The sequence below is a fragment of the Pituophis catenifer genome, unplaced genomic scaffold (assembly GCF_029215685.1).
Source record: "Pituophis catenifer annectens isolate HBS135680 unplaced genomic scaffold, rPitCat1.0.hap2 SCAF_3, whole genome shotgun sequence".
Classification (NCBI taxonomy): domain Eukaryota; kingdom Metazoa; phylum Chordata; class Lepidosauria; order Squamata; family Colubridae; genus Pituophis; species Pituophis catenifer.
The window spans coordinates 173359551-173371843 of NW_027256883.1; the positions used below are offsets into that span (position 1 = coordinate 173359551).

At 34.2% G+C, this 12293-nt stretch overlaps 1 protein-coding gene across 1 annotated transcript in view; it reads right to left on the reverse strand.

Annotated features, from left to right (window-relative positions):
* PLXNA2 (plexin A2) overlaps positions 1–12293 on the reverse strand; it is a 420814-nt gene that overhangs the window by 151744 nt on the left and 256777 nt on the right. The window contains exon 9 of the mRNA XM_070941568.1: positions 7088–7288. Coding sequence (XP_070797669.1) covers positions 7088–7288 — 201 coding nt within the window. The remainder of the gene's footprint in view (positions 1–7087; positions 7289–12293) is intronic.

Consider the following 12293-nt stretch of genomic DNA (forward strand, 5'->3'; position numbering starts at 1 on the left):
ACCTGACAATGGAAAATAATTTTTACATTGGGCTGACTCAAATTGGTGCCAAGGGTTTGAGACTTTTCAATGCAATTATTTGGGGTGGGGGGTGGGAAATCAGAAGACACAAATGTGATTAGGAGTCATGGAAGCCAGGGATAGGAAAAGAGAAATGCTGAGTAACTGGCCATGAGTTGCTTATACAGAATATTCAGATGGAGATTACTACTCAGACCTGATTGCTCTAACAGTGAGAAGGTGCTGAGAGTGAAAACTGTGATCAGTAACCCCTGAAAGAAGGAACAGACCTACGGAAGAAGGAGGAAAGAGAAAGCTATATTAATACTGCCACTAGCATCACAGCTGTCAGGAGCCAATGTTACTGTCAATTCTGTTGGATGTACTTAGGTTTAGCAGCCATGGGTGAGAATAAGAAAGAGCCATGGTAAATTGTAGGTAAATTTAAAAAAATCACTTTATTCAGTTCAGAATGGGATGCAGAAAGAATGGCATAGGGAGGAGACTAGATTTGACGGTTAGTTTTGCAGCTAAACCTGCTCCATTCCTGTACAGACTGCAACTCGCAAATATTTTTCTTGCTAACTAGTAATTGGTGGAAGAGGGTGTACAGTAAAGCCAAAGAAATCAACCAAGCCAAAGAAATCAACCAAATTGCTTTGATTATACTGAGCTGCACATGCAAAATCGGCATAGCACTATTTGGGTATGTGTCATAATAGATGCACTAGAGTAGGATAGGAATTGGCAATGGGAACAGCCCATTTCCTGCCAAGTATATATTTTTGCCAATCTAAGAGTGGGTGGATAGGACTTTAATTCACCAGTGGGAAAAGTGCTACAGGGACAAATAAAGCATAAGGAAAAGCAGATTAGGTAACAAAGAAATAGGTTTACAAGGTTGAGCGCCATAACTATATTACATCTTAAGAATAATATGTCTTTTAACCTTCTTCAGATCTTTGTGAATATTGCATTAATGACTAAGTAATACTTTCCAAATATTCAGCCCTAAGATACAGTTCAGAATAAAAGGTAAAGATTTCCCCTTGTCCAGTAGTATCTGACTCTAGGGAGTGGTGGTCATCTCTGTTTCTTAGCCAAGAGAACCAGTGTTGTCTGAAGACATTTCTGTGGTCATGTGGCTATTATGACTATGAGCAAGATGCACAGAATGCTGTTACCTTCTCACCAAAGTGGTACTTATTTATCTACTCACACATGCATGTTTGGAATTGCTAGATGGGCAGAAGCTGAACCAGATAATGGGAACGCACCCCATCACATGGCACTCAGAACTCAAACCTGGCCTGTCCACTGAACTATTGTGCCCCCTATAATAGCTCACAAAATTTTTCCTATTAAACCAAAATGTAAGCTGGTAAATGAGATGAAATTATCTAGAAAACGTCATGAAGAAGGTCTTACTAAAAAAAAAAAAAAAAAAAAAAAAATAGTGATCTCCAGCACTGCAGAATCTAAACTGTCTACATAGTCAGCACAAGACTGAATAATAAACTTTTGCTAATTACTTTTGTTGAGTGATTTACTCCAACATTTATTGGTTCAATTTATTTATTGGTTCAATTTATATGCCGCCCTTCTCCGGAGGCTCAGGACGGCTTACAATGCGTTAAGCAATAGCCTTCATACTTTTGTATATACCTGCTTAGTAGGGCTTTCGGCCCCCTCTAAGTGGTGTTCTTTTTTATACAAAGTCAGCTTATTGCCCCCACAATCTGGGTCCTCATTTTACCTACCTCGAAAGGATGGAAGGCTAAGTCAACCTTGAGCCTGGTGAGATTTGAACTTGCAGTAATTGCAGGCAGCTGGTACTATTTAACAGCAGTTTAGTCTGCTGCACCACCAAGGCTCTTATTAACATTTAAACTTAGGATTCTAAAGGTTTGATTTAATGTTTTTAAAGGATACAAAAAAGTTAGCAATCATTCAAGGATTTAAGACTTCTGGAGGAAAAAAAATGATCTTCACCTTAGTTGACAGTATTAAGAAATGTTCTGGTCTTTATTTTTAATAAACCTGCTTCTATACAAAGGGCTGAACTGAGCATATAACAGTCCACTTCAAACAATTTTCTTTAAAAAATTGACTCTGCTGTCTTCTAAGTGGCTGTTATGGACTCTGTTCCAAATTCACCATCATACAAAATGTGAACTAGGTATTTAGCCACAAAATGCTTATTTGCAGCTGGGGTGTAATAGGCACTTCTATTGTACAGAGAAATGACATCTAACTGCAATGCTTTGGGGAGCATTGTATGCAACAAAAGTAACTGCCTGTGGAGTGAAAAATCACCCCAGATGTTTAAAGCATGCCACCTGCTCTATTTACTGCTCATTAACTATACAGGTTAGCTTTTTTTTTAAAAACCTTTGAGAAAAAATATAATTTTTGTTTTGCCAAAATATATTTGCAAATTTTGTTTTCTTTAATAAAATGTTAAGATTTAGACTGCCCTCCTTAGACCTATTGCTGAATGAAAGAGAATTACTATGTCTCACCAAAGAATAATTACATTATGCATATTTTTGGTGGATGAAATTTCATTTTAATTAAACACTCAATATTAAATATAAAATTTAATTCAGATGTGGTAAGTATATATTCTTACTAAATGCTTCTCTAAAGGGCCTAAAGGGCAAATAATTGGCTAAATTACATCTTACCCACAGATAAATATTGTCATAGGATTTATAGATATGACTAAGTAAAGAATAGTGAATTGTAGTGGTTTTATGTTTATCCATAGTTTCTATTCAGGCATTTTCCTCAACCGGCTCAGACCAGCTGCCTGCAATTACTGCAGGGTTCGAATCTCGCCAAGGCTCAAGGTTGACTCAGCCTTCCATCCTTTCTAAGGTAGGTGAAATGAGGACCCAGTTTGTGGGGGCAATAAGCTGACTTTGTATAAATATACAAAAGGATGAAGGCTATTGCTGAGCACATTGTAAGCCACCCTGAGTCTTCGGAGAAGGGCGGCATATAAATCAAATTAAAAAAAAAAACAAAAACGTATGTTTTCTGAATCCAGCCAATATCTGGTATACATTTTACAGACTGTGCTTAATACATTGACTGGGTGAAAATTAGCAGTGTTGTCTCTGTTGTCCTTCCAAATATCCTGATCTGGATGGTTTATGATAATGGATTCCAGATATAAAAAGTGAATAGACTTCAAATCTCTTTAAAATATTTTTAATTATCTTATATTTAGTATCTCATACATATTTACATGGGATTATTTCCTACTTTCTCAACAGGACTTAGTTTGGAATGGGTGTATGCAAGATTGTGCTGCAAAAATTATAATTCTTGTGATACCTTTATTCACCAACTCTCTCTTCTTTATTTTTATTTTAAAAGGAAAAGTTTACAGGAGATCCTTAAGTAACATCTTATCAAATTCCCATGGAACAATGACAAAATTGTTGATTTCTATGAAAAAACAGTGAACTGAAGATAGTTTCACTAAAAACGGAACTGATGATAGCGGTAAAATGAAGATTCACTGAATAGATTGTGTTGTCATAATTCCTTTCTGGACAAGGACAAGACTTGAGATTGCCCACAAGTGCTATGAACGGTTGTTCTTCATAAGGAGATTGCTAGACATTGTCTCCAGCAGGTTTAGAGCTCTGGGAGTTGAGGGAATGCCATCTTTGGTCAAACAGTGGTTGGTGCCTTTATGGATACAGTGCTTGGATTGATAAACTTGAAAACACTGAGAACTCTAAATAGTTTCTCTTTCATAAATAGGAAAATGACAACTAGAATGTTGAATTTGGAATGTTAAAACAGACTAAGAGTAAAAATGGATTTGAAATAAGTTTTTAAATTAATCATAAAAATCCATTCAGTAGAAAAAAGTTTTGTTTTGAAATTCTTTAAAAAAAATGAAAGGATGGGATTTTGAAGATTGGACACTAGAGGGAACCAAAATTACCAAAAATTACAATTAAAGGATAACACTTTACTTACTAATACAGAATGGACACAAAACATTTTAACATTTGACATATTGAAGGATATTTGTGAACAATTTGTGAACAGTGTCCAGAAGTTAATTGTAAGAATGTCTGACATTATTGATAGATTGCCTTTAAAAGATTTTATCATAGAGGAACAAGTTTTATCAGATAAGAGTGATCTAAGAGTGGATTTAAAAATAACAGACTACAAGAAAGATAAAGAAAAAACTGCTGCACTGGTTCTACAAATTAAAATGGCTGATGTCTTAATTAAACAGAATGTACACATAAAAAACAAAAATCTGGATAATATTGCATTTACAAAAGAGACTTATTAAAATTTTGAAGACTGTTGTAAGAAGGAAAAAAGGGAAAAAATGAAAAGAAATCAAATTCTCAGACATTATTTGAAGGGATTAGAAATCAAGATTATTAAAAGTAAAAGGAATAAATATAAAGTTGATTTATTTGATCAAGATTAAAATAGATATGATGTTATCTCTGATAATCCTTAATGATTATCATAATAATGATTTTTTAAGAATTAGTTTATAGATAAGAGATGAGAATAAGAGAATATGTTGATTCAGGCATGACAGCAATGGCAGGTGTTACTACTCATGGGAACGCAATAGTGATTGATATGTTTGACTCCATTATTATTCCTTGCAAGCAAGGGAGCAGTGGCCTCTTTTATGGTGCTTGTTCAAGGGAGATTATGTTTCTTTAATTCTTTTTCCTCCTGTCTCATTCCTGTTCCTTCCCTGTCTTTTCCAAGCAACAGACAGCTTTCCAGTGTTATACATTCTATCAAGCTACTGGGGCCTGGAATTTGACAGCTTCCTGATAAGAGGCCTGCAATTCTCTTTATCTCTCCTGTGTGAATTAGCTTTGCTTTAACACCTTTGTCATATGCTCCCCCACCAATGCCCCCCCCCTTTCCTGACACCCCCAGTCAAAGGGGAAGCTGACAGATAAAAAAATCTTCTCTCGGGCTAAGATTCTAATTAAACACCTCACCTGCCTGTAGCACATTCCCGCCTGGAATTCAGGATTAGTTTAACCCTGGCATAAATGCTTCTTAGTCCTTTTCTTTTTCTTTTTCTACCCTCTATATTTGCCTCATCTGCAGCCTTGTCATCTGGGGCAGCAAGCTCTTTAATACTGGGAAACTGAACAAATGTAAGTAAGACAGATTTCCAGTTACTTAAATTCATTTAAAAACTGTTCATTTTCAAAAAGAGGAGAAAACAGAAGCAAGTCAACAAACCCAAATTATACTTCGTTGAAAAGGACTATAAAGAAAAGATGGCATGGTGATATGTAAAAGCCTGCTGTAGCGACAAGAAATGGGCAACTATGATCAATAGACAGAAGAAATAAATGCCCCACACTTGGTTTAAATTCCCATTCCTGGGTAATCTCTCAATTGTTAAATGGTGGTTCAGTTTCTTAGGCTGCCCTATACTAAACTAAGTTGATTTTTCTTTTTGCTTTGGGCAAACTGTGACAATATCAATTCCTTCCTTAATTTTTAACAGAACAGTGAAAAGGACACACAAGTCTTATACAGTAACATAACTTCTACTGCGTTTCATTCATTTATGAATGAACATCTTATTATTTGCAATCTCTCAAGTTGTTTTGGTATCTGATATAGACACATAATTCGTCAGTGACTGTACAAGGAAATTTATAAGTTTGTTATAAATGGGGAAAAGCAGTCATGTATAAAGAAGAGCTGTCAATCCATTTTATTGGGACAAATGAATATAAATGAACATTACCAGGTTATCACTGTAGCTATGCCAACCTATGATTTCCTCATATAATTCAGTTGTATTGTAAACCCGAGAAAGGGAGAAAGAGAAAATATATTGACTTATTCTAACAGGAATTAGTTATTTAGTTATTTTGCCTTACCTTTATATATTGCATTTGACTCTTCATTTCTCCTATGTTTTTACTGGCATTTTTTTAAAAGAAAAAAAAGTTCTCACACTATCAATCAAGACATGATAAAATTATGGCACCAGGTCAGTTAACCCTATTTATAACACTGTGTTTCCTTTTACCTCAATTCTGACATTTGTAATGAGCATCCAGGCCTAAGATATTTTTAGTCATTCACACTTGAATGTTGATACTGATCACAGCTTACATGATTTTGACAATGGGATGGCTAGGCTTATTTTTTTTCCTCATGGAAAATGGATTTACAGCTTGATTATATCAGTTGTACTACCTAATGGTGCTTCTCCTAGGTCAATGATGGCGAACCTTTTTGGCACCGAGTGCCCAAACCAGAACGTGCGTGGGTGCCAGAAACTCAAAGACCAGCTGGCCGGTGTGCATGCATGTGCCGGGCCCCTGGTTTTCTGATTTTCTGTGTGCACATGCATGCTGGTCAGCTGGTCTTCACGCATGCCAGAGTGCCAGAAACCCAAAGACCAGGTGGTCAGGGTGTGCATGTGCACCAGCCAGCTGGTCTTCAGGTTTCTGGGGCTCTAGCATGCGCAAAGATCTGCTGGCCGGCACGCAGGAAACCAGAAGAGCAGCTGATGTGTGTGCCCACAGAAAGGGTTCTGCGTGCCACCTCTGGCACGTGTGCCATAAGTTCACCATCATGGACCTAGGTGCATTCTATTGCCAGTGAGATCAGCCATTTAGAACTAATCTTCCGAAAGAAAACATTTATCAAAAACAGAACCTTATTTCTTATTGCCCCAAAGTTATAAAATATATGCCCTTAAGGTGTCTGTTTGTCTTTTTCCTGCTTTATTTGTAGAGGTAGAAGACTATTAAATTCTACCAAGTAATTGTATCACCTGTATGCTTTCAGAATGCATTTTCTTTTCTTTTTTTGAGATTGCTGTAAAGTAGGTTTAAATTATTGCTTTTATTTTAAATGAATTTTTTTTATATTTTACAGTTTCTTGTGGGGTGGGTAGGGATAAACTACTTTATCACAAAGGTTGTTGTTGTTGTTTCTTGTTTTTTTTTTTAAATGAAGTCTGGAATTGTAGCAAATAAATAAATCCCCAACTTTTTTACATTAGCAACACTGAGGTTCATTATGTCTTCCCATATCATCTTACCGAACTATTCTGGCACTGTACACTTGAGCTATTGAAGCGAAGAGCAGGTACACGATGAATCACTCCTTGGATATTGAGAACACATTCATATCCACGCTGGCCAGATTGCGGTTGGGGTAAATTCCTAGCTTTCAGTGTGATGGGCTTCACTTCACCAACAGGGATCAAAATTTCTTCTGTAGGAAATAACTGTGGGCAGTCCTGGAAAATACAAACAGAAAAAAAGTTATTCCGATACAGATGTGGGCTTTTGTATTCCATATATTTGAAATTTGATAAAGTATAGACTCTGAGAAGCAATATCTCAGTAATGAAAACAATTACCCAGTCTTGTGTCTCGTTTTCCCCCCCATAAAATTGCATGAAAATTCTGTTATGAATTATTTTTACTTCAAATAGTCAGAATTGTGAAAGATAAGGAGGGAATCAAGAGAAAAATGGCTTCCTGGTAAATCTTCATTGACTGTATGCTACATTATTAATGCTCCTAATAGTACCTCTCTTGGCTATGCTGCTACTGTCATTTTCCCTCAATAGCAGGAAATACTATCAAAAAAAGAAAGAAAGAAAGAAAGAAAGAAAGAAAGAAAGAAAAAAGGAAAGAAAAAAGAAAAAAGAAAAAAGAAAAAAAGCAATATTTATTTGGAAGGAAAACACCAATTAAATGTATTCATCAATTGTATCTGAAGAATTCTTCCAACATGGCTTACAAACCACAGCAATGTTTTTTTGGGTGATGTTTTTGATGATGAAATTATGTAGGTAAAAATTACAGAGGTCAAATAAATCCAAGAAATGTTACAGATGTTTCAAGAACAATGACAGTAAAGGGAAAGTCACTATATCATCCGTGCATTTTCCCCCATTACGACAGACTAAAACAATTTTTAGGGGGTATATCATATGCTTATTGAGAATAATTAAAACTCATATAGAGGTCACCATTCTATTTTTTTAAAAAATTTTAAAAAGCTTGATTTGTAACAATGTTGATAATGATGAGTTAAAGTGAGTACATACTAATTTCTCTTTGAAAAATTTCTCAATATAAGAGATAGTGACTCATCTATCACCAGGGGCAGGGCAGACTACCAAAATATCTCTAGATAAACTCAAAGCAAAGTGTGAATTAATTTGATATTCATCATCAGAGAATGAGGTACTTGATGAATAAGTTGACTTCGACAGGCTCAAGTAACATCAAAACAGGGAACTAACTAGTAAACTGTTATCAGCAGTATACCAAAGCTGTCACAAATGTTTCAGTGAAAGATGTTTTTGTCCTCTTTTTTTAAAATCTTCACTGAGACTTCACTGCTTGTCTAGGAGTAAGTAATCAAAAGGGACATCTGGGAAAAGGAATATTCCTGAATAGATGTGCAAGAAAATCTTGTAATCAGGCACATTTTTGTTTCTCATCTTTTTGAATTCTAAGACATACAGTGTATGCTTATACGGTTCAGTGCTTGTAGCTCAGGTTTATACTGAATTGTCATTGATTTGCTGTCCTGGTAGAGGCAGGCCCATGCATAGTTTTCCAAATGAATTATGTTTAATATATTCCAAAGTCTTTCCATCTCCTTTGAATGAAGATTTAGCCAGGGTTTCATTAAAATGGATCATGCTGGTTGCCAAGCACCCTAGTTTCTCTTGTGATACTAAAATACCTAGAGTGAGGATGCAGAAGCAATGGTAAAAGTGACTGGAGTTATTGAGATCCAACCTAGTCCTGTTCACGTGTAATTTCTAATTAAGACTGGATTTTTTAATTTAAAAAAATACAGTTGTACTAAATATATCTGATTTAGTGAGTCTTCACCAATGTTTTACAGTAAGATAGGGGTGCATGTACTTCACATTTCTGTGGAATGAGTGAAACAAATGAGTGGAACACACGTTAAGAGTTTCCAATTGTTCTCAATATAATTTAGGTTTCTGTAAAAATAAAAACCTTTCATCTAAAAATCAGGAGAAAGACGTTTATAATTTTCCCCATTTAAGCGACACTGAGCTCCATTCCCCTTAATGACACTCTTTTCAAATAGACAAGTATTTTCTTTTTAAAGGATACGTTCTATTTAGAGCTGAAATACGAAGCATTTTTCAAAATGACAGATATGAATTTTTGACAAATACACCAGTTAATATATTAATGTACTTTGAGAACTTCTTCAGTAATACTCTGTATCATTTAACTGGTTTCAAAAACAAGAAAGCTGAAATATATAATTCAAAGCACTCACAACTTTCAGAATAAATGACTCATGCAATTACAAAGCGTGCCCTGCAGCATAATTTGTTAACAGGAAATAACAACTCTACTATTTGCTAATTAGCACATGGAAATTTTCAGCTTATGACATCACAGTTTGTACAATATTTTATTTCCCTGATATTACTTTTTCAAATTAAGAATTTATAGCACTTTTCAAAAGTTATATCCAGTATAGTGAATATTCTGTTCAAATTTATTTTTCTTTTAGCTCCTGTTTCTTTAAAATGCTTTGAACCCATTTGTAGGAATTCCTCCTTTTAGTATTAGAAATGTTGGTTTTTCCAACTATAGGCTTAAAAACTGCTGAAGTTTCAAGACTTATGAAAAGCCATGACTTGAAAAGCTTCAGAATCACAGTGATTTATCACATCTGGCTGTACATCCAACCAATGAAAAAAACTAGACAGCAAAATGACTAAGACTAATTAATTAGCTAAAAACATGTTGAAAAACACTAGGTTCTTGAAAAAGAGTTTACAAAAACATGAGCCACAAATAGATTATAGGTTGGCCTCGACTTAAGAGCAATTTCTTATAAATTTCTTTGCAGCGTTTCTTTAGATATAATTTCTGCTCTTCTCTGGAACGCCATGTTTAATTGGATGGTTTTTCCACCATTAAATAGACAATATAGCTTTAGTTTGCCAAATGGAGGGTTGTAATGTATAATAGAAGAAAATGCATGAATTGATGAATGAACTTAAAAATAGATACTGTATGTTGTATGCCTTCCAAACTAACATAAAGGGGAAGGATGTGACAGATTTTAATAAAGGTGGTCTGATTTTAAGGAATGGGTTGATGATCACCTAAATGAATGAAAGGGCTAAGAGGTGCATTAGCACTACTATGATTCCAAACATACAATCACCTGCATGGCATTTGCCTTTTATAATGAAAGATGTAGTCCAAACCCTCTGGTGGATGTCAGATTGGGAAAAACATGCTTGCATAAATTCATAATAAAGTTTTAATTATCTGTGGTGCTTAGACTATTGGTATAGGTACTTTCTACAAAGTAGAAGGGCTCCTGAAGCAGAGGGTTTGAGAGAAAGAGATTGCAAGGTGATCTTCTATTCTTGTCCTTTGATTGTCCATAGTTTGTCTATATTTGATTTTATTTCATTTTCATTTTAAGACCAAGTTACTCAAAACAGTATTCTGAGAAAATGCCAATATAATTAACCTAAGATCTTTTAAAGCTTTACAGTATGAAATATATGAAGGTATGCTATTTTGTAGAAATTTATTATTTTTATTTCCAAGTGTTCAACACTCTGCCTAATTCTGGCATGGATTTGATATATACATACCACTGGATCATGGTCAACTACACATTAAATTTTCATTATTCCTGAAATTTTCAATTAGACATATTTAAGAAATTTAGGCTATAGATAGTTAGCATAAATCTAATAAATCAAATCAATAGAAAATTATTTCCTTGATAATCTAAGAGTAACTAAAGTGGACCAACCGTATTCTTCTAAAAGGATGAAAATATACTAAGCAATGTCTTCTATTTGACATGTTTTGATTGCCAATATGTAGCTATAACCTTCTGAATTGGCTTATGGACATGAACACCCTTAGGTCAAAGTAAATTTGTAAAACATAATTCTTATTTTAATTCCTACTCATCAAAAAATTAATACAGTTTGCATCTTTTATTTTTAAATAAAATGCTCAGAAAAATACCACCTACAAAAATGTTCTGTATCTCATAGTGTGAATTCCAGAAGATTCCACAGAAATAGTTGTTTCAATTTGCTTCACCTGACTAGCCAGCTCCATTATCATCCGTTTATGTGAATATATGAAGATTCTTCACTCTTCGATGAGGGAGAGTGAGACCACTCATTTCATTGGGTTTTCCATCTTTTATCTTTATTTTTTACATTTTAATTTGTTTTTTGGAGTTGGGTGGTATACATGTTTAACTGCTGCTACTACTATTAATAAAAGTCAAGAAAAAGGTTAAATGTTAGATGCCCACAAATCACTCTAATTACTTGTGTGCAGATTACACACCTAGGCTTAATTTATTTATATAAAACATTTACATAACCAACTGTGGGCAGCTCCCAATCAGATTTTGAAGTCTTTCAAGAGTTATACAACCTTATAACACAATTTTTCATTCTCAGAAAAGTGTAAAACACAATTTAGTGATTTGGAGGACTCAACCAAATGCATAAATTGCTCTTTTCAAATGTATGTCAATGTATGTATGGTTCTGAAATAGTCAACACTCAATTATAATGAGATATTGGAGTATGAGTAGACTTGCATGTTCTATCACATAAGCATTTGATATGCAGCTAATTTATATTATTGTTTCAGATGTTTGCAAAATCTATCAAGAAAAAAAGAAAATGAATAAATTGACTTGGATCTTTACTGGTCTATGGGTTTCAACTCCTTGCTAAAAGATCTAGGTACTTAAAGGTGAGGCAGATACTTTAAGTATTTTGTTGATACTTCTAAAAATTATAAAATGATTATAATTACCAGGCTGGAAATACAATCAGGTATTATCTAAACATTTCCATGGAAAAGAAATGGAATATACATTTAGTTTAGCCTTTTAAAATCTGTGAATATTTTCATCTGCCTGAATCAGTGCCATACATGTAAAAACATAATTTGTACAGAATGGATACCAATGGAAGATTATCCCCAAATTTATGAGAATAATTATCAATTATCCCAAGAGGTTACATTTTAGGTTAGATAAAAAATACACTGAATGTTAATAAAAATACAATCTCCTTAAATGAGATTATACTGAGATATTTTATAATAATAAAATAATTATATGGCTTTCTGTCCACCTTTTAAATTTTTACCACTTTATCCAGGCACTTTTTTGTTATGATTTTCACACTACCATAAAATGACAAGCATTTTTTGATATTTTTGCCCACATAA